Source organism: Corvus cornix, chromosome 2, assembly GCF_000738735.6.
Source record: "Corvus cornix cornix isolate S_Up_H32 chromosome 2, ASM73873v5, whole genome shotgun sequence".
Lineage (NCBI taxonomy): Eukaryota > Metazoa > Chordata > Aves > Passeriformes > Corvidae > Corvus > Corvus cornix.
The window spans coordinates 85243599-85267323 of NC_046333.1; the positions used below are offsets into that span (position 1 = coordinate 85243599).

Consider the following 23725-nt stretch of genomic DNA (forward strand, 5'->3'; position numbering starts at 1 on the left):
TGTTGCAGCACATGAATAAAATAAAAACAATAAACATGTAACCAAGTGTTAGGATTCTTTCCATTAAATAAATTTCCTGATACATACTCTGTTCTGATATTTTAATTACCATATATATTTTTTGTATGTCCCTGGGACAGTAATTTAAGATTTCATTAGTTCCATTGACTACAAGGTATTTGGGAGAATTATTCTTGCTTCTAAATTACAAATTGAAAAAATTAAATTTACTTATCAAATGTCTCAAATTGGAATAGGCAAATAAAAGAGAAAAAAGTGATCTATTTCCGTTTTCTGCTTTCCTTCTAAACCAGGTGATACTGCTTAGATTCTTTTTCCTCATGTCTAATTTACATTTAACTTGGCTGCTGATAAAATGTCTCTAATTTGTAATTTCAACTGATTACTGATGACGTACATGGGTTTGAAGTGAATCCTATAATCAGCCTTCATTTTCAGGAGTGACTTAGGATTTTGGCTACCCATCTGAAAAGGAACTGATTTCTTTTATAGAAATTATTGAAACATTCACCATCTGAACCTGTAAAGACCTCTACAGTGTGTGTGTAATCATTGAATCACCAACAAACCTTGGCTATTTCAGATAATTTATGTCTACCACCTTAAAAGACTGGTGCTTTTCTTTTGTTTAACAGCCTTTCTTTGGTTTTGAGTATATCCATCATGACCTCCTTTAAGTAATTAAAACTCTGTGCTAATAGGAAATCTTTCAAGTAACACAAATGTTTTCCCATTTGGGGGATCATTTTAATAATTTAAATTATATTTGATTTATTGTATTAATTTTTCACTCAGAATTTTTGCTAAGCTTAAGTTATGACATGACTGGAATAGGCTATTGCCATGGAGAAATGGCTCCTTCTTTTCATAAATAAAAATGGGAACTCATGCAATTATGAAAAAAAAAAAAAAAGGAAGCTAAAATGGTAGAAAAAAAGATTGTTCTCCAGTCAGATATCATCAGTTCTGTGAAAGAGATCTCTGCAGCTATGTCAGATGTCTTGTATACATGCAATAATTTGGCTAATGCAGTGAGTAAGGTGAAAGTTGCATCTTGTACCATTGTGCAACTGCTGCACTCCCATTGCCAAGAATGACAGAACCTGTCCTGTTCCAGAAAAACGTACTGCCTGTGCAGATAAAATACTCTTAATTTGCTACTGGCTTGTTGCTTTTTTTAGTTTGTGATTAGCAGTTAAGTTCAGCTGTTTGGCAGGCTGAGTGACTATCAGGTGCTCTTTTCAATTTGTATTTAGTCTTTGTCTCAGCCTTCAGAAGGTATTTGGTGACTGCTTAGTGCAACAAGCACTTTCTAGATGGCTTCCTACTACAAGCAGCAGGGCGATTTCAGCCAGAGAACTTCTCTCAGTGCAGATGTGTTTCAGGGTATTTTGAATACCTAACACTGTCAAGATTAGTCTCTTATCTGAACATTCTTAATATACATAGGCAGAAAACAGGGAACAAGGAAGGAAGCATTCACTGCAGGAGGAAGCATTCTTTAATATACTATAAACAGCTTCTCTGGTGTGCATACATACATATATTAATGTGAGTAATCCGTAAGGTATGAAAATCCATTTTTATCTAGCTAAATATTTTTCTGTAGAAACGTGTATAATGTAACCTAAGCACACTCTAAGTATCATCCTCTTTATCTGTCTTTGATGACAAAATGAAGTAATTTTAATGTAAGATGCTAGAAGCATAGTTATTTGGAGCAAGCAATAGCAAGTGCGACAGGATTACTGATTACTGAGTAACTATTTTCCCCTCAGACCCTGTAAGAGGGAAAGAAAAAGGAGAAAACAGAAACAGCTTAACTCACCAAAAATCAAACCACTGCATTGCCCTCTTAGCCACTGAGTGTTTTGGGATGTAAGATTGAAGATTACATCAGTACAATAAAAGCTCCCTGCTCTGTCATAAGCTGTACACTATTCAAAAAAAAAAAAAAAAGCCAAAAAATCCCCAAAATACCCAAAGAAACAAAAAACCCCCCAAAAAACAGAAAAGCACACCAAAACCCTGCAGATTTACCCCAGCATCAGAACCAGTAGAAGTTAGAACAGGTAGAGGGTGTAGAGTATGGGGAGGGAGAGGGAAGGGTTAAAGGCATTATCGCAGCCATTAGAAGGAAAAGTTGAAGCAATACAAGCACAGTAGACTTCTCTTCTTCCCCCCCTCCCTCCCTCCTTTTCTTTCCCCTACTCCTCTCTTCCCAAGCTGGATCAGTGAGTAGGGAGGGCAGTCATCACGCCATCCTAAGCAGCAAGAGCTGACGTTGGACGAAGCTGCCAGGTAGCTGAAAAAAGGCACAGAAGGCAGCTGATACCCACTTTTCAACGGTTTGTGTTTTTTTTAGTCTGTATCTGGACTTCAAGCAACACAGCGCCTGAGACAGCTCATCTGAACCACACTGTATTGCAATACTCGCTCTTCTCAAAGAAAAAGACTCCACTGAGCAGCAGAATGCTGCCAGTGTCGCAGCTAGGGCTACAATACAGAGCCTTTTTGTAACATTGCAAATTTCTTTCTGTTCATATATTTGAAATACATACATACACTTATATATCAGTTCTTTCTCTTTTGAGGGCACCTTTGGCTTTTTTTTTTTTTTTTTTTTTTTTACCCTGATGTGACTTCTTCATCTTGGAATGATGGGGATCTTTCTAGCTTATATTGGATTCATTTTCTTTTCAGTTATGTATATTCAACAAGGACTTTCTACCCAAGGTAAGATCACTTATTGTCAAATACGAGTGTGTGGTTTGCTATGCTAAAACAGACTGAGTACAGAATTGGGGTGGGGAGGGGGGGAAGGAAAGGAAGAAAGGGGAAAAGAAGGAAAACAACCAAAATGTGTAAGAGATGAGGACACCGAGCATCAGGTTTACACTTGGTTTGTACAGACAAAATTGTCTGTAAATAGGAAAAGAAGTGAGAAGTTTCCCCAAAGTAGAAATATAACAGGCTTGCTTTACTTGAATGCAAAGAGGGGAATAACAGGCACCTTGCAGAAGAGTGAAGGGGTGCTGGGGAATGGACATGCATGTGTTTGGGTTGTGCATGTTGTTATATAGGCATGTTTGCATACAATAAGCACCTACCCGTGCATGCATAATTATTGCATTCAGACCAAGTACCGGCTGGCTAAACCTACTGCTTCTCTTAAAATATTGCAGTCTCCTTCCGTGCTGCGTTCCCCTTCCTCTCATTATCCTGCAGTCTTCAGTCAGACCTTCATTCCTATTTCGTGACTATGTGCATTTCTACCACTCTCCCTCCACCAAAAAAAAAAAAAAAAAAAAAAAAAAGGGAGAAAAAACCAAAATCGACTTCTTTGAATACCTCCCCCCACCCCCGTCGCCCTCCTCCCTCCTCTCCGCCGAAAGGCGCGCCTTGCATTTCAAGCAGCCCCGGCGCTGCAGGAGCCGGTTGTTTGGGACCCCGAGGCTGCGGCGCCGCCGTCAGCACCACGGACAGATCGCGCCGGGCCACCCCCGCGCCCGCTGCCCCATCCTGGTCCTGCGCCGGCTGCCCCCTCCCACCGCCCCCTGCCCGCTGCTCCCTGCTCGCCCTCCCCTTCCCGCAACTCCCCGCGGCTTTGCGCTTGACGGTGCCACCGAGGGAATGCCGGCAGTATTCCCCTCCGTGTCCCCACGCCGCTCACGCGTACTGACCAGGAGGGCAGATGTGGAACAAACCGAGAAAAAAACCAAACCAAAACAAAACAAACTTACTAGCCCCGAACACACACAAAAATGCACGGTCCTTTTGCCAGTTTAACTCGGTGACTAGCAATCGCTGGCTGGTGGGGGTGGGGGTCAGAAAAAGGGGCACCGTGGAATATAAAGCTAGCAGCTTCGAAAGTATTTGTTGCCAGGCACAAATGTAAGGGGAAAGAGAAGTAACACTGCTTACCAAATTATCCCAACAATTCCAGGCTGGCTAGGAAGACTGGATAAAGAGAGGGGGAGAGGGGAGGAGACAATGAGCAATATTTCTTTCGCATCACATTTCCTTCACATAATAATATGCTCTAGTCAATCTCTAACAATTCATAACAGAAAGCGACATTGCAGAGTCTTTCCAAATTTTCCTCTTCTTGAAACATGGCATTTATTTATTAGATTGTTTGTCTGCAGTCCCCCTCACTTGACTATCATGATTCATTACGTTGTACAATTTTCAAGTAAGTTATAAGAAAGGATGAGAAGGAAGTAAAGCCTGAGACTTAAAGAATTACTGATGTCTTGGACTATGCCTATCAGCATTAGCTTTTATACCTAGAAGTGGTAAACTGAAATGGGTAGATCCTGTTTGTTGAAGGACTGAGATACAAACATGAAGGTTGGTTCTAGAAAGTGTCTGCTGGGACTGAGAAACAGAAGGTGAATTGATTTTTGGTCTGATTATGCAAGCAGAGGTTCTGAGAATCTGAGTAAGGAACTCAGGTAAAGCCTTTGAAAAGGACATTTGACAAGTGATTGTAACACTCACTCAGAAGAGTACCCAGAGGTGCCTGTGCCAACAGCTGCTTTGGCTGGCTGTGCAACGTTTAACAATTTACAGGTCTACAGCTCAGCCCTACATAATACAATAAATCAGTCCGATTTTTTTCCTCTCCTAAATTGGTCTTGTACAAAGTCCCTCAGTGAGTCTGGTGAAATACTGCATTCTGCCCAAGGGTATTTGGACCTAATTATGTGAAACTTCACTAGCTCATGGGAGCAAGCAGGGGGATCTATAGCATTTCCCATGAGCAGAACTGAGAGTGTAAAGAGGGTGGATTTGTGCATAAGGGAGGAAAAACATACCTGGGTGTGAGAATACCCAGGGGAGATAATGTGTGGGAAACTCGGGGGGAAAAAATTGAAAAGGGGGGGAATAAGAAAAGAAAACAGAATTCAAAAAGGGGGTGGGAGAGAGGAAAGAATAAAAAAGGCAACACAAGAAGCAGACCATAAACGATCAGTAGGTAGCAGGAGATCCCACTATGTTATGCATTTGTTTTACAGCAAAATTCACAGAGTTTCCCCGAAATGTCACGGCCACTGAAGGGCAGAACGTGGAGATGTCTTGTGCTTTCCAAAGTGGCTCTACTTCGGTGTACCTTGAGATCCAGTGGTGGTTTCTGCGGGCGGCTGAGGACCAAGAGGCTGGAGCTGAGGTGACAGGCACTCAGGTACTGATCCTCTGCCATGGGGTCCTAAAACCATCTGGAGAATGCTACAGAAAGGATGGAGAGGAAAGGAGAGAAGGGGAGACCAGAGGAAAGGAGCTGAGAGAGGTTCTGTACCTCCCTAGGAACTTAATTTTGACTATGAAATAACAGAACAGGGACCTGCAGAGGAAAATGCCCATCTCAGGGGTTGGTGCCTTTGGTGCTGTCACTTCCATGATGCAGCTAGGGTTGTTCATAAAACCACACAGGTTTTCCAAAGTCTATTCCTCCCCACACTTTTCTTTTTTATTATTATTATTTTTCCCTATTTCATTTTCCTTTGGAAAGCAGCTGTTCAAAGATTGCTCCTTGTGGGAATTTTGTATTTCCCAAGAGGCAAGATCCTACACGTGCCTCCCAATTTCCAGTTAGCTCAGTCGAGTTGGCAGTCCTAACTCCGTACGCAGCTGCCACAGGAGGGCACACGCTTGGAGGGGGAGGGGGAGGCAGGGGGGAACCAATGCCCCTAAAGAAGTAAAAAACCAAAATCAGTCAACAGCGTGATTTCATCCTTCTGAGCGGGACAGGAGGGGCCACTCACACTGCCATCCGGGGACGCTCCTTCCTGTGGCCGCAGTCACGTCGTCACCGGGCTCGGCATTCAGCCGCTTCGAAGAGACGCCCAAGCAAGGCGGGAGGGTGGTGGGTCCGCTGGTCCGTGCCCCTCGGGCGCCCGTGCCGGCTGTCCCCGGCTGTCCCCGGCTGTCCCCGGCTGTTCCCGGGTGTCCCCGGCTGTTCCCTGGCTGTCCCCGGCGCGGCCCGCAGGTGGCAGGCGCGGCGCGCCGCTCCACGGGCTCGGCGGCGGGGCGGGAGGGGGCGCGGAGTGGGGCGCGGGGCCAGAGACCCACGGCGGCGCTCCTTTCCCTGCAGGTGGAGCTCCTGCCCGAGCGGGACCTGGACAGCGACGGCACGAAGATCAGCGTAAGTGTCGCCGCAGGGCGCGGGCAGCCCCCGCCGGCCTGGGGTTCCTTCCCCCGTCAGGGCCCACCCAGCCTCGGATCGCCGAGTCCGTCCTGCCCCTCATCCTCTCCCCACCCGCACGGCAGACTGCGGGAAGCTGGCATCCCGCAGCTCAGTGGTTGGACTCGAGGATCTTAGAGGTCTTTTCCAACCTAAATAGTTGATTCTATAAATCTGTTACTGCTTCTTTGACGCCCCTGGCAGAGGGAGTCAGGACAGCCTTGCCCCATGCAGCCCCCCACACCCCTGGACATGGAGGCATCTACCGGCGTGGCCGAGGCAAAGACCATTGGCACACCCTGTTTGCACCCTGTGAAGAATTCAGTCTGCACCCATCCTTGTATTTCGTGTTTTCATTTACTCTGGGTAACTGCTGAGTCTACCTTAGCACTCCAAAGTTGGTTTTAAGGTTGAATTTTGTCCATGAAGCTGCACTTTCCTTTAGCGGTGTGTGCAACTGCTTAAATGGGTGTTGTCTCAGGTCCATACCCCCAGGCAGAAAAAAAGCTCAGAAAGGCTTTGGACAAAACCTCCCCATTGGGAGTAATCTCAAATCCTGGCCGCTGAGACTCTGTTTTACAAAAGGGAGATTCTGACACCGGAGTTACCAATCTGCTGCTTGGAGATTAAACCAGGATCTTATCTCAACAGAATTATAAACAGCATTGCTCCATTCCCCCTCCAGTTGTTCCCTGCAGGGAAAGGATGCCTTCCACAGCAGCCCCATGTCCTGAGTCAGGGACAGCCAGAAGGCTGCTTTTGACCTCAGAAAGCTCAGACCCTCCTCCCTCAGCATCCCAAGAAATGTCTGGTGGTGGGATGATGGTGTGGTGCTCACTGCAGTGGAAAGACACAGATACTTAGCAGATACTGCAGCATGAATATTCCCTTTGAGCCCAGAGGGGTTTTCCCTTTGCCTGGCACAATCGCTTTGGAAGTGATTTTTAGCTGCAGACAAGGCTTTAAGTAGCAGCAAAGCTTAAAACCAGCAACAAATAAAGGGGAATGATTTCTGACAAATCCTTTACTCTGCTGCTTTTTGATGCCTACAAATAACAAACCAAGTAATTGCATCAGGTCAAAGTGCAGCTAAGTATAGCTGAAGGGCATTTATAAATGAGAACTCATATACGCTGTGTTCAATACAATACATATTCTGGCCATATTTATGTTTTCTGTGATACTTCTCACCATCGACTAGAAACTATTTGTGTCATGGACCATATCTTCAGTTGCATTTGTAGACTATCTTACAAATGAGGCTCACATGTGGCCCTTGGATACTATTCCACTAGACATAGGGCTAGCAGATAATTCATTCCTTATCAATACTGGCTCCTTTGGAATCCCTGTAGTAATCCATAAGAACTGAGACACAATATAGGTTGTAAAGCTTGTCTCATCTTTGAAGTTACAAATCTCTTTCATGATATATAATAATAATAATTGATGATGGGGTATTTATAGTGTTCCTGTAAGCTTGCATAAAACACTTATTTTATATTTGTAATTTAAAAAGTCAACATTATGTAGATGTCTAAATCTACTTTTTACAAACGTAGCCTTTTTTTTTTTAAAGCATACACAGCTCCATTAGTACTACTGTAAATTATCATCATGAAGAGAAAACGTTTAAGAGCATTTAGGAAATATATTCAAAAATGCTAAATGTGTGCTGAAATACACTGTTTCTATCTGTTCTAAATGATAAACCAGCACAAACAGAAAACATGCATCTGTGCTGACTGCAACAATTTCTAAATTTCAAATGCAAAAGTCAAAACAAATTCTGTTTTTCATCAGGGCTCTGCAACACTGTTAACTTTGTGGCTTTTGCATAGGAGCAAATGAAGGCACAATATGACCTATGAATCCTCTTTCTGTTCATATGAATCTTCTTTAATCCTTTTGCTGAACATGAATTGTTCAGTAGAGATATATTATTATTATTGAATTTGATTTAAATAACTATGCAGCACTTTCTGTGCAATTAATATTGCATACATTATGCCTGTAAGTATGTAATCCATACTTTCAACTCAGTTTGCCAAGTATAAATTCAGAGCTGGGTACAACACAACAGGCTATTAAGTCCATCCAGTATCTTAAAGCAATAACATATTCACAAGTATTGCTCTTCAATTTATCAAGAAGGCAGAATAGGTGCCTTGCCAACACCGGTGACTACAGCAGGCCAAGCTATCAGAAGTAATATGTCGTACAATCCCCACTAACGTGTCTAGCTTCAATCTAACAGTTCTCTATTTTTGTGATCCACCATGTATTCATCATCTTGATGTCTCCTTATTGGCTGTCATTGATGACACAAAAGCAACCTTTGCATCCATGTTTATGTAACTTTGGAAGTTAACCAGGTTCAGAAGTTCTTCAAAGCTGAAGATTTATATCCCACTGAATACCTTTTAACTGGCTTCCTGTGAGGCAACAGATATTAATTCAGAGAGAGAGTAATAGAAAATTAATTAAATATAAATTCTCTAAAGTGATGAACATACAGAAAGGAATCTATGTTAACTTTTCCCAATGCATCTTAATACCTATCACACATTTCTGAATGTATAATTTACTCATGTGTATTTTAATTATCTAAAATAAAAATATATTATGTTGCCCTCAGACATTAAAAATAATTAAAAATAAATCAGGAGCCTTATTTTAGCTGACAGCTCTTAAAACGATTCTGAATATGTGCTTCTAATAAGTACACAGATAAACAAGACAAAACAAACAACCTGACACAAGACGTCTTGTTACCATTAACACAAAAAGATACCAAGAGTTTAGACACACTTGAAGGAGACAAACTGAATGTAAAATATACAGTTTCAATGTAGTGAATAGTACAAGTTAATCTAATAAATAGTTATTAACATAGTTTAAATCTTGGCAAACATCTCCAGCAAAATTGTTAATGCACTAGTTCAGAAACTGAATTATTCAGTAAAGCCCACTAACTGGAAAGGTTTAACCAATAAAGTGCACAGATACTAGGTTTACATAAGAAAGCTCATTAAGAATGTTCATGATCTTAAGCAATTAATTGGAATGTGCATGGTAGTTTGGTTTTTTTGTCTGAGGCTAATTAGATTTCAGAGCAAACCATCTAAGCAGATTTGGAAACAAGACGTCAGGCATCCTCATAGATACAATTAGCCATATTCATCCTTGATGTAACTTCCCTGCAGTAAGCACAATCACACCATTGAGTAATTGGGTTCTATGTCCACAGAGTTTTCCCAAAGGAAGAAGAATTCATGACAACGTTCTTTCCTTTGTTCTTTTTTTTCCCTGGAAAATTTGCAGACAGTGAAAGTACAAGGGAATGATATCTCCCACAAGCTGCAGATTTCAAAAGTGAGGAAAAAGGATGAAGGCTTGTATGAGTGCAGGGTGACCGATGCCAACTATGGAGACCTTCAGGAATACAAGGCCCAGGCATTTCTCAAAGTGAATGCTAACAGCCACTCTCGGCGAATGCAAGCCTTTGAGGCATCCCCAATGTGGTTGCAAGACATGAAACCTCGTAAAAACATCTCAGCAGCTGTCCCAAGTAGCATCCACAATTCTGCCAATCAGCGTGTGCGTACCACCTCCAGCCCCGAAGCAGCAGCCAAAATCCCCAAACAAAGTCCACAATCAGGTATGGTAAAGCATTTTGAGCTTTCATTTGATTGCTTACCAGCATGTAAAAGGAGGCTAAATCAACAAGGTAACCAGGAATTGTGACTAGGAAGAGTGTGGTGCTCATTTATTCCTCCTTCTCTCTGGTTCTCTTCTTCGTGCTATCTCTTTACTTCCTAAAATCTGAAGAATAAATTTTTGAGCAGAAGAAGCAAAAATCCTTTAACTTCTGTATGTGGATTTTATCTCTGCTGGTTTTACCCACCTAAGGCTAGCTCTCAAATCAAAGCTTAGCTTTCCCTGTAGTGTGTGTGAAGAGACAGGGGCATGTCAGTGAATGACTCATCCATTTTAAGATGTCTGTGCATGATAAATTAAATAAAACATCATCCAGATGTGATCCTTCCCAAGTTATTTTACACCAGTCACCTAACTCATATCTTCAACATTTGTTAAAATTAATCTACTTTTACTGTCAATTCTATTTTCATAAGGACCTTGACTTCTAAATCTTAGCAGACCTTAGACACACCAGATAGTTTCTTTGTTGTGTAGGCTTTAGAAAGACCATGGGTGTGTCAGAGAATGTGTGTTTATCATCTTCAGGTGCTTGATCATTGGCTTTGAATCAAGGGTTAAAATGGCAATGTCTCCATTGTCTGTCATGTAGAAATTAAAATTCTATACATTTTATTGGGGGGATTTTTTTCAGCACTGTATATATAACCTATAATCAATATCAGTCTTCATCTTCTACATTGATACTGTAAAATTCACAGTTATGGAAAGGTACACAAATATACAGGAGGTGCAGTTCTATATGATGGCAAAAGAGGATGGACAGGATAAAAATTTGAGATGTTGTAAATGATTAAATATCCTCTGAAAAACAAACTGTGCAAGTTTAAGGGTTTCTGAGTTACTTCTATTTACACCAAGGGCCAATGTAAGGCACAAAATCACAACCACCTTAAAATATGTAAGGGAAGCTAATTAGCTTTGATGCATCATTTTTCTGCTAGTGTGTTATTAAATCAAAAACTGTGAATACAGCAAGTTTCATAGCACACCTATTGTGAAATCACTTTCAAGTTACAGGCAAGAAAGGTTAGAAAGACTTTTTTATAAGGAAAATACATTTCCTTACAGATTGGAACAATATGATTATTCATATAAAATTTCTTATTGCTGTTAAAATGTTGGTGCATCTACTATCATTATTTTGCCTCTGTATACACTTTTTAATATTTATGTAAAAGTTACATTCAGTTTTTTTCCCTGAAATTGAGCCACTTTCATTTTTTAGCTCTTCCAAAAAATGTCTAAGCTGTTAGAAGAAAAGAAATATTTCACTTGATTTAAAACCACCATTCCACCATGGCTTTCCTTTCAGATAAATGCATATACTTCTTATTTTCCATTGGACTCATACATTTCAAAGCAGCAGACTTTTTCATAAAGTGAAAATTCTGTGTTTTTTTCCATCCTATGTGAAATTTATTAAAATAGTCAGAGGTTTATGAAATATGTAGCAACAGACTATACTGCATTGCGGCCAAAGTGTGAACAAAACAGCTAATCCACTAAATCATTTTGGATATATAATTGACTTTATAGTATTGTTTATGTCTTTAGTCCAAGCAATGTCTTGACTGATTACTGGGTATTTGTTACTTGAGAGCTTGTAGGTTATTACACAGAAAGGTCCCTGTTTAAAAAAAAAAAAAAGAAAAAAAAGAAAAATGAATCTTTAATTTTTTACTTGAGCAAAGATTAATTCAGATCAAGTACAGACAATCCCAATCCTGAATAATTTAAAAATTGAACAGATAAAATGTAAGTTAGTTTATCAGTTCATTTTTTTTATGACAAAGCACAGACAAATGCTGCATTCATCAGAGGTGTAGCTTATCTACTGAAGAAATAAAAGTGTACCAGGAATCACACTTAATGCTTAATTTCAATTTAATGGTCACTTGCTACACAAATTATTGGTGATATTTTTAACATCAGTTATTTTAAACATATCCGATATTTTAAACATCAGTTCAGCTGTTGAGATCCAAGATTTGCTTTCTTAACTTGAGAATATCTTGGCCTGACTCTTCCAGCTATAGTGAGATTCAGATTTTCATTCCATTTTACAGTTGTTCTACAGTAATAGAAATACTCACAGGAGGACAAGTGGGGAGTTTTAGCTTTATCTAACTTAGAGGAGCAACGTCAGCTGAGGGAGGGGAGATGTCAGTTCTGAGACCTCAAAGAAAGCAGAAAGGAGGTGTCACAGACATTAATAGTGTACCTTTTTATGACACAAAATCAACACATCCTCCTTACTTTATCAAATGAGAAGGTCTTCCCCTCTGTAACAAGGTGCTAGCCATATTTATGCGTGCACAAGACTGCTGTGTGATTTCATTATGTGTAAGCAATGTATCCATCCAGCCTAGAACATAGAAACATGTTTGAATACAAATGTATCATGATTAAGTACATATTTTTACTTGAAGGAGGTACAGGTTGTGATGTTTGTTCATGTTGAGTAAAACATTGACTGCAGCAATGCTGCTTGAAGAGAAAAGTACTATTAACCATAGGTAATTGTATTAAATATTCTCTAGTATTAGAGAGCTGGTACGTGGTTGTTGGCCGTATTTACTGCCATGCTCACAGATTATTGTGAAGTACATCTACAACAATGGGAAACATGACACTGTGAAATTATTGGGAATTCTGTATTCAGCTACTGCTGAAGGACTCAGCTACTAATATATGAAAAATTGATTCTGATTATATAAATATTTCTACCCAAATTTTATTTTTAAAAGGTAGGTAGCATTCTACTTGGCTCCTTCTATCCTGGAGTACACTGCAGAATTTCTTTTATTTCTTGACAATAGATATTTACTATGTAGCTCTATAAAAGCAGTTTACAGTCAGTACCATTCTAAAACATCAGCACTTCCCAGCTGAATAGATATTTCTGCTATTCTCCTACTTTGCTCAAAAGTAAGAATATCTGTGATAACTGTCAGGGAGCTATATAGCCATGGCTGACAAAGTGCTATGAGGTCCATTTAGTATTTTGCACTGCTCTGAAAAATATTATGTGAGTGTAAAAAAAAAAATATTTATTACTGTAAGCAAAATGGAGATTCAATATAGGAAGAAATAGCTAATGAGAACATCTCCCACAGAGAATCTTCATATAATGTACTAAGAAGCACTACATGACTACCCCAAAGTCAAAAAAGTCAGGACAGCAGAAGTCCAAGCCAACACAGCTTGACCCTTTCATTTCATAATTACGGGCTGCAGCAAATGAGGTAACCCATCACAGCTTAAAGGGAATCTAAGTAATTTGACAGAGTAATCTGCATATATCCAGAAAATGTCCTATGTAGGTGGAGTGACAGACATTTTTTTTTCCTGCATAATTCATAACAACCTTAGTCCAAAGGTAAAATCACAGAGTTATGACAAAGCTTTGTAATTCTAAGGAATGCTTCAATTAAATGGGGTCCAAGAACAAAAATGAATTCAGGTGAAAGGAAGCTAAATAATCTCCAAGCTGCAGCAAATGTCATTGTTTCATGGATACAAATCTAAACTCTGCTGTCTGCATTCAAATCACTCAACATTTATAGCAACAAAATCAGCTGAAGCATTTGTTGCACTGAGAATGACTATATCCCCCAAACTCCTCCTGTTCTGCCAATGCTCTGTTAAATCGCTCAAAGCCATTAGTTGCTTTTCAGACTCAAGAAGATCAGTCTCAGAGAATTACAAATGAAGAAGTGACAATTAGGTCAATTTTCTCACTGCTTATATACAGGCTTTGCACATTTCTAGCAACTTTTCATTCTTTCATGAAGTAACAGATCCATCTATTAAGCTATCTACATGCCAGAAATTCCTATGATGATGGCAGAGTTCCAGCGAGTGACTTGAAAAGGAGCTCAAAGGCGAAGGTGGTACTTATGTGGGCCCAATGACCTGGATTCTTGGCTTCATAAATCACACTGAGAAGCTGATCATCAGGCATGAATGCAAAAAAAAGGATGAAAACTTTTTTCTTCAGTCTGTTGATACTGATAAACTGAGGACATTACCCCGTCTCCATTTTTATCTAGAGAATCTAGGAATCTTTTACCATCAACCTATTTTAAACACAAATTTTATGTCCAGTTTGGAATCTTTTAGGATATAAACCAGCTTCTGTGTTGGGTTTTTAAATTCTTTTTAATTTATGTTCCATCTCCTCTTAAAGCAATGGAACAAAATGTCTGCTCTAGCCTCCACTAAGGTGACAGCCACCATTAGTGCTTTCTTCACTGAGAGACTCTTTGGCTTTCATAGTTGCTGTTTTAGAAACTGAATACCCATAATGTCGGGAGGCACCAACCATTACTTTGATTGTGGCATAGCAATAAGTCAAGTTTCTGTTTCCTTTGGACTTCATGAAAGCAAAAGCCAAGCGACCATTTTGTTCTTCTTGTTCTGAACCTTATTCTGCTGTTGTCAGGAATACTTGCAAAAATTGCAATCTCTGTTTTTACTTGAAATTGACACTTTGATTCCCTCTTCATTAAAAGATGCTGTTCTACTTTTTTCAGCTTCTTGAAATAATGTAATCAATTCAAACCATGTTAGTTGATGTAGCCCTAATAACTAGTTAGTTCCTGACCTTGATACTGTAATCATCTTCTGAGAAGTGTCAATATGTTCCAAATGAATTCATTGACAAAGCAAGGTCTTTACAGCAGCTAACCCCCCACCTTTTTGTTTTTTAAGGCCAGGATTTCCAGTGCAGAATCAACTCACTAATGCCTTATGTTTCTTTTAAAAACCCCAGATCTTAATTTCTTGTATGTGCATATTTATTGATAGAACAAAATGCATATGAGTACTTAAACTCCTGTTCCTAGTGCTTAGTTCACCTAGACCCAGAACAGCTTCACTGAAACTCATATTTCTATAAAAATGATGGTGTTTGTATGCTGCATTAATTCTTTGTCTCTTATGAAGCTAGTCAAGAAACAGTGAGAACAGACACAGCTGAAACTAAATGTACAAAGTCTAAGAAAATAATTTTGCCCTTTACCCATCTACATTGTAATTTATATAATGCACATGTGCACCGAGATCTTTCCTATTCTTTTTGTAACATTACTGGTGTGTGTCACTGTCTGTCTTTGCTACATATGCACTTAATCATATGTCTTCCTTTCTTTTAGCTGCTTAAAAGTAAACCTTTCAGACTAACCTCACCTTTAGAACAAAATTCAGATGCAAAGGTCTGGTAGGAGACCACTCAAGAGTTCCCTGAGTGGCAGAATCACAGTAGTTCTGTTCTACATGCCTGATACAAATTTCTTTGGTAAAAAGCCACTAGAAAGATTGCAGGTGGGACACACATTCAGTAAACAAAGAGAAGAAAATAAAGGAAGAAGAGAAAAAAAAAAAAAGGGTGGGGAAAAGATGTGTATGATTTGTTTGTCAGCTCACTCAAATTGCTTTCCATTGCTTCACAATCAGACAGATTGCACTTGGTCATCTGTGAATTCTGTGAATTCTGTGAATTCTGGTCATCAGAGATTGCAGCATATGTGACAGGGTCTGCTCTTGAAATAACTGATGGGATTTCCTTGCTTCAGAATACAACCCATTTGTTACTTGACAGATATACAGCAAAGCAGAGGATATTTTCACTTTTTTCTGATGAGAAGCAAAAGTTTCCCATCTATGGTGCCCTGCTTCATTATGAAAATCCTTTGCATCACAAAAAATGGAAAAGAATGGGTGCAATTATCTGCTGGCTGGAAGGGATACAACTCTGCTGAAGTCTAAAGGATGTAATTCATCTAAAATAGCAAAAAATTTGGCTAAAGGATGAGGATGAAGAGGAATTCTCTTCTACTCATAATGTGAGAGTGAATTATATGAAGAATTGAAGCTTTGCCCTGCTTGTGCCACCTGAAGAAGTTTAGGACAGTGAAGGTTTCTGGGAACTGAAGGAAGGGAAGGAAAACACCTGAAAACTGCTCTTTTCAGCTCACAGATTCAGGGGAAAGGGCATTCTTGATGGTGGGTTTTGTTGGTCCATTTTTTTTCTATGTGGTTTTTCTTCACCTCTGATCAACTTTTTTCTAGTGTTTCTCTTTGAAACCTTAGCCTGGACTAGCTAGAAAGCTCAACAATTTCAGTATCTTCTTATTTTCTGGAGACGGATTTTATATTTGATTAGACAATTCAAAAGCTTCAAAGATATTCCAGAAACTGTTACTATCTTTATACTACAGTAATAATCAATTTATCCTTCTTTGTTGATGATAAAGCTGGATGGTATTTGAAGAGCAACTAATGATGTTGCTGCCTGCCTTGAGAAGAGAAAACTGCTTCAAACTCTGTTTTACCCTATCATAAGGAAGTTGCCACTGTACTTTTTGGCAGTGCAAATTGTTATCCTGTCTGTGTGTGGGTGTTCTAGTCAGATCCGCCTCACTGAAGTTTGTTCCCCCACCTACTCATGAATGCTACTATCTTGGAAAAAAACTGACTAATTTTCTGTGAATAAAAATGTGAAAGTTAGTTGCACAGCTGCATTTGCAGTGCTTCAAACATTCAATCTGTATGTTCATCAACCAACAAAAGCACAAAGAATAAATCTGGATGCTACTTCTGCTGCCATTCCTATTTCTACTGCTGTTATTACCTCTGCTGCTGTTGTTTCCTGTGGCACTGACTGAGGATTTTGGCCACCAAATCACAGCCACAGGGCTATAAGGATTATAAAAATGACCTCAAGAAGACTACAGAAGATGGTGTATCCATCTCCAGTTCATTCTGTGACACTGAAAGAAAGAGTTGAAAAGACGTTTTGTCAAGGAGGAGCAATAAATCAGTCATAAAGCCAAGAACTAGCTGTAGGTCTCACAGGGAGCTATAAATTCAGAGTGTGCAAGGCCCTTTAGTAGAATTATAATATTAGAAAATATGACTACATAGGTTTGTGCCTGTCTGAAAGACTGCCAAAATAACAGGTCAGCTACCTATTTTATACTTTCCTGAAGTATTACCACACATTCAATATCTACTATTCAGTGACCATCTTTTACCTGAAGAGGCTTTGAATATTGATTAATGATATTTCATGGTTATGATTGATTCCACATCTCAGATGTATTTGGCGCAAATACTTTGAGCTTCATTCTTAAAATCCACCATTTTCAAACTAGTGTGCTGTGGTTGTAGGGGTGATACCATATTGTTTTTTTATTTGCAGCACAGAAATAACAAGGGTGAAGTCTTTGGATTATGAACACTGATTTAGCTCTTGCAGTTTAAAATGCTGCCACTAAAAGTATTTGTCTTGCTCCAATCAAAAGCTATTGCCCCAAATCTGGATGGCAGGAGGAAATAGATGTCTGCTGCTCAGCTTTCCCAGTTCACAGTGTCAAGCCTCTATACTGTCATAAAGGCATTGATGACAGCTGATAAACTAAAACAGAGCTCTTAAATTGAGATAGATGAAGAGATAGCATGGGTTTGCTTGTATCACTCCTACTGTTGGGGGTTTAATTTCCATAAGAGGGGGAGGCAGAGAGATGGAGGCAGGATCATTTAAACTGCTCCAGCTAAACCCATTAAGAACTTGTGAGTCATAGCTCTTAGACAGAGGCACCTTCTGTTAGTCAGAGGCATTGTTCTAATCTCTATAACAACTGCACTATCCACCAGGCAAACAAAGGATCAGAGGAATGGTCCCTGCCTCAAAACTCTTACCATCTAGGAATCAGAAGAAAGCACACTCATCCAGTGGAAACTTAGCTGAATTCCATGAAAATAGGTCTTATATAAATGATATAAACAGAAGGAGACCAGGTTGACTGTATGTCAGGCATGAGCCTAAGTGTCAGGTGTGAAAAACGAGAAAAGGGATTGCATGTCACATATTGAAATATTTACAAAAAATGATAATTTTCATTCTGTCTGTGTTCTAATAACCCTTTTTGTATATATTTATCATGACAGTGCTGTTGAAGAAGATAGTGTAATATTAAGTATCACCCACCTAAATTTTCTTTACAATAGATGAAAGAATTAACGAGAAGCAAAAAGCAAAGGGGAAAAAAGACAAGTGCAATTCTCTTCTTCTTCAAACTCCTACTGTTACTTGATGGTATCTTTCAAAAATTGCTCCATTACAGGTTATTTAAATGTAGCATATATCAAATATGCACACATTTATAGATGCATTATAAAAATGCTGAGCAATTTGTGTTGGAATCATGTTTAATTACAACAGCACAAGCCAGTTACTAAAAAAAGAGTCAATTGAATCATTTTTGTTAACAGCCTAAATTCCACCTTCATTCAGTATAGGGTATAACTATATGAAAGCATAGAATGAAGATGAGTTACCACAGGAGAGTCAGAACAAACTGCATTCTTCTGCTTTAGAACAGCCATTTCATACAGATAAATACAAATGCACCAGTTTATATTTTTTCTGTCATGCATTAAAAAAGGTCTAAGATATGTTTTATCCATGGTTTTGAGAGATAGGATGAAAGAGAAGGATGAGAGAGAAAGGTGCCCAGTGCTGATAAGAGCAGTTAAAAAACCTGCTTCCAGTTCTGAAACAATACCAATTATTGACTGCATTTGCTTGAGCTTGCACCCTCAGCTTTGAACTACTGCAATAGGCACTGCTTCCTGGACTGCTTCTCACACAAGTTTTATTTAAATAGCGAACACTGAAATTTCATAGACTATGTGCAAACACCTCTTTTAGCAACCATTTTTCCAATAAGCACTCTCTCACTGAAATAGAAACAGCTGAAGTCAATGCATTGCTTATACATGTGAAGAGATTTTAAAACTTTGCAAGTTCAAACACCAGCTAAAGAAAGGAAGAGAATTAGGATATCTGCTACAAATGGCTGATGATTGGACATTTGTGACTGGGAGTCCCAGGTAGCCAGACTGTCATCCTCCTGAGAAAGTCAGGGAAGTTTGAGAAATGGGCTAAATCAAGTACACTATCTAGTTACTCTTTCTGAATAGCTGTGTTCAAACTCAACACTCAGTTTTGGCTATTTTCATCAGAAAACTACAAACATCTATAAATGTAGATGAACTGCCCATTTTAATTATATGTTTAAGGATCTCTCACCTCCCTCCTGTCTGTTCAAGGGAAAAAGATGACAGGGGTGAATCATTTTGATGATCTCATTTTCATCTTTGAGAATGACATTAGAGATTATCTTTGCTTCTTCAGAGTGCGTGATGGCCCAATTAGGAAGCCTGGCTCTACTCATGAGGTTAAAGAATGAGATATGAACAAGAGCACTTTTTAAAGAATTAAACATGGAATGATGAGTCTCAGATATGTCTAGTAGAAAGACAAAAATGACAAGAATTAAATGTTTCTCTAGGTAGGAGTTAATGTCAGGAATGATGTAGAGAGTGATCTGAATATAAATCCCAGGTTTGCTCACACCAGTATACCCTTAATTCTACTTTTGTCCATCTTGGCATTGTGCAAATGCAGAGGTCGTTCAAAGTCCCACTCTTCTTCCTTTCTCCTTTCATACTATCTGTTGTCCTCATGGTTTTAATATGGCTTGTTCTGGACCACTGCCTGAAGCCAAGTATCATTTTTCCTACGTGCTACCAATACTTGAAGTCTCCTCTAGTTTTTTATCTTCCAAGTATTTCCATCTCAAGTTTGTACTAGAACATGACTCGAGGTGTAGCTGGCAGCAGGGTAAAAGTCTGTGACCTGCTGTAACCCAGAAAGAGTTCTGGAAGTTATTATGGCTCATATTTCTGGAAGAATTCTCTCCTCTATTCAGGGTTGGAAAGTTGTGACTTTTCTTGCCCTATGACAAGATTGAACACCTCTGGGTGCCTTACCTAGTAAAAGCTAAGGATTAGCCATCCATCTAGAATTCCATCTCTCTTTCTCATCTGCTCTTCTGGGCATCACTAAGAGAAAAGTAACAGACATAGATGAACAGAGCTACATGCTGAATGCAAATTCTAGGTAGACTTCAGGGAAATTCAATACTTAACCTGTTCTAAATTTCTTCTGGTGTGTAAGATAAATTCATTTGCCCTCTGCAGTATGTGATGTGAAATCACACTATTTTAAGCTGATTACTGTACAGCCAATGGAGAAAGATGGAGTGAAAGCCTAGGCAAAAGGATCTTCATTGAAAATGAATGATACCTACTGCTCATCTTCATTCAGTCATTCAGTTCCCCAAAATCAAACACAGATGACTGAGCCCTAAAACGCACTTGAGAAGTCATTCCCCCAAAGAGGGAAAGGGGGACCTTACATTTGTGGGTAAGAAAATTTCTTCCTGTGTGTGGGTATATTTACCCCATCAGTATAAAAGAGATAACACAATTGTGATTTATGCAATTCAGAGGAATAAGAATGATAGCAATTGGTAGGCCAGAGGGGAAGAATCTATTTATTGAAAACCTGTGTGAGACATATTCAAATAAAACTTCAAATAAAATCAGCCATACTTGGTTTTACCTATCTTTATGGACATAAAAACTGCAAATATCCTCCATGTAATCTTATGGTTAATTTATGTCCCCAGTAAAATTAAGCCAGATATCACGTGAACTTTTACTTACTTTATATGGAAATAGTGCAAAATTATGATTTCATATGGGTTCAGCTGTGGTTCAACTGGGGCTGACGAGAAGAATATTTCAAATCTAACAGTATAAGCAAAGCTAAGTGTTACAAAACAGCAGACCAGGCACTTAAAAGATGGAAAACCTCAGCAAAAATTCCTGAAAAATGAAACTTCTAGGGTTTCAACACCTCTGTGATTTCAGAAATCAGTAGAAAAACCAAATTAACTCATACCCAGCACAGCCTAAATATATGTCTCTGAAATATATGTATTGATATTTTGGCCTAATGTAATACATACAGAGAATCTGGGATGAACTTTTGTGTGACTGGCTGTATTTGACTTGTACTGGTCAGAACAAAACCAGGACTCCATTAAGGCATTAGTCTTTCCTGTGATGAGTGGGTTACTACCTAAAAGAAAATCAAGAATACCCTAAATAAACTTATATGTCTAGTAAAACACCAAAGAAATGCTGTTGAATTTTCATATTCCTTCTGTTATTTGTATGAGAATACACTGTGCATTGTACACATAACTGTAAGGAGACAGTTTTCAGAGGCTCTGACAGGTACTGAGGCTCAGAATGCTGGAAGCTATTACATCCCAGAGAAATCCTAAACCTTAGAAAGCACAAGGAATGCCAAACTTGCTAAACTTCAATTCTGGCAGATATAAACTGTTTGAGACCCAGAGTGGTTTACCATGTAAGGTACTCTTAGAAATAGAAGATGCTAAAATTTTAATTCCTGAGGCAGCTGCTTAGTTTACAGTTCAGTGTTTCATCCAGCTGTGAAAAATAAATGGGCAAAGTCATTCAACCATCCCTGCTTGCATCCCCAAATCCCATGTATCAGACACAAATTTTGTCAATATCTTAGTGAAGGCAAGGGATCATAGTCATTCAGGCATGCAATGAGTAACTACCTTTTTGACCAGTTGCATTTTACTAAGAATTTATGACTTCTGATGGCTTTATTTTATACTTAGATGCTCTATAAGTAATTTCATTAACAGAACAAAATTGATGTTCAGCTGTGGGGTCCATACACTATGAGCCATGAAATACAAGCATTTGGGACAGACTTCTTTTTTTAAATTTTAAACACTAGGGTCATATTTATTTATCAGTATTTTTTTTTTCTTTGTGTTCCTAACATTTAAGTAAACCATAAATTTGAATAAAACACAGTTTCAAACACTTTAATGGCATGAACAAATCTTTCATGCTGTTGCACAAAAACTTATCATCACATGCCTTTGGCAATACAGCATTTGTTTACAGGATAAGGCTAAGTATTTCAGGGACATTTGCCCTTTTGGATATTTGTTAGTAGCAGGAAATGAAAGACTACTAATGGGGAGTTATATGACAACAGAAAAATTTAACTGGTTCCCAGTGTCTGACAGGTGAAACTGTGAGAATGTCTGACCCACACATCAAGAGGAGTTTAACTAATAATGTAGAAATAATATAAGCATACATTACACTGCAGTTCTTCTTTTGAGTGACTGTCTTTGAGGATTACATAATTGCGGTCCAGTGTTGTTGACCTGCAATAAAATTTCTTTTAGCTCTCATTATGTTAATTAGAAAATAATGCTTGAAATGGTGGGATAATGAGTAATCGATTTAGGAAATCCACAGCCAGATAGACAGGCTTTAACCTATATTGCTTTGCTCACGGTTCAGGTGATATTATTCAAGTCCTAGTCATAATGGTATACTAAAAACACATCTGTATGGAAAGTCTGAATTTGGATATGGTGGAATTGAGTCTCTGATTTATGCACCCTATGACTTCCAGATTCTAAGTCAAAATAGACATTTATGAATAGTTTTTGTCACTTTTTTTTTCAAGATGAAAAACAAAATAATAAAATATGACCAAAATGAAAGAACAGAAATAGGAAAAAAAATCTGAAAATGCTGCTTTCAATTTTGCTATTTTCTTATTCTATCTTTGTAGCTTTCACTCTCTCAAAATCTAAACAAATACTTGGGTTCATAAAAGAAAAAATGCAGTTCTTTTTCACATGTCTCAAAAAGAAAAATGAGCCCTGAGCATACTTAAACTTCAATTTCATTTCATAAAGCATCACTGAAAAGATGAGAGCACACCTAATAGCCATATATGTCACTGTATATTGCAAGTCAATTGTACGTGGGCTGATATATTACCAAAAATTTCTCTGTTTTGATTAGACAGCATTTTGAAAACTATTATACCAGATTAAGATCTACTAACCAGTTCCCAAAACCTTGAAGTGGACACTGTCTATACAGTTTTTTTCCAAAAATCCTAATAGCCTCTTTCTTCACATAGAAACTGAAATTGTTTTAGTTGTTATTTCCCCTAATTTTTTCCGATGTGTTCAGAATTGCTTTACCTTGCGGTAACTGCATGTACTCTAACCTAAATCCCCTGCAAGATAAACAGTCTTGCTCTTTTGAGAACATGCATGTAGAACATGTGAAGTGAATTGTAGGGAAGTCATGATTTATGCAGAAACTGAACATTATAAATACAAAGGTTCTGTTTATGCATTATATATTACCCCTTAATTTGAGGATCTGCAGATTTTCTTATTGAAAAAAGCAAAATGGAAACAAAAATCAGAGAATATTTGGTCTGCAAATATGGTGCTGCTTTTTCCACTGTGACATATTTTAAGTTAAACTTATGTCATACTTTTTTCTCTTCTGCACATTACAGCTTTAAAATTCTCAAATTGTAACATCATTAATTGTTGTAAAAACTCTTTTAAAATACATTAATGACATTCTTCCAAGTTGCATTATAGATATTTTTTGCAGATAAAATATATCTCCAAAGACTTCATTAGAGTTGTAGTGAGACATATTTCCTTGGTTCAATCAAAAAGAAAAACTTTTAAATGGAATAAAACAAGTGAAAATAATTCAATACAACAGGAAATGATTGAACACTAACAAAGATTCTAACTAAGTTTTGCTAACCTCATTAGGGAAGGAAAAGCCTTCATAAAAATCTGTTCAATGAAAAAAAGAGAGAAAACAAAGTCATGCTACAGTAAAACCAAAACCAGAAATTGAACTCGGGTTCAAGGCTGTAAATATTATATGTGTGAGAAAAATCCACAGGAAAAAGTTGCAGCAAATTTGCTTGTGTGTTTGCTTGTTTGTAATACAGAACAAGTGTCCTGAGAAGCACCCCAAACTACAGCAGTG

General features: G+C 38.5%; 1 protein-coding gene across 3 annotated transcripts in view; it reads left to right on the plus strand.

Moving 5' to 3' along the window:
- The first annotated feature begins 2212 nt into the window (after positions 1–2212).
- The window catches only part of VSTM2A (V-set and transmembrane domain containing 2A), a 31661-nt gene continuing 10148 nt past the window's right edge, over positions 2213–23725 (plus strand). The window contains exons 1-4 of one of the 3 annotated variants that reach the window (XM_039549463.1): positions 2213–2757; positions 5043–5209; positions 6119–6169; positions 9533–9869. In XM_039549463.1, the coding sequence (XP_039405397.1) occupies positions 2679–2757; positions 5043–5209; positions 6119–6169; positions 9533–9869 (634 nt within the window). In that variant the 5' untranslated portion in view covers positions 2213–2678. The remainder of the gene's footprint in view (positions 2758–5042; positions 5210–6118; positions 6170–9532; positions 9870–23725) is intronic. The other 2 variants (XM_039549462.1, XM_039549461.1) reach the window with 2 other exon arrangements.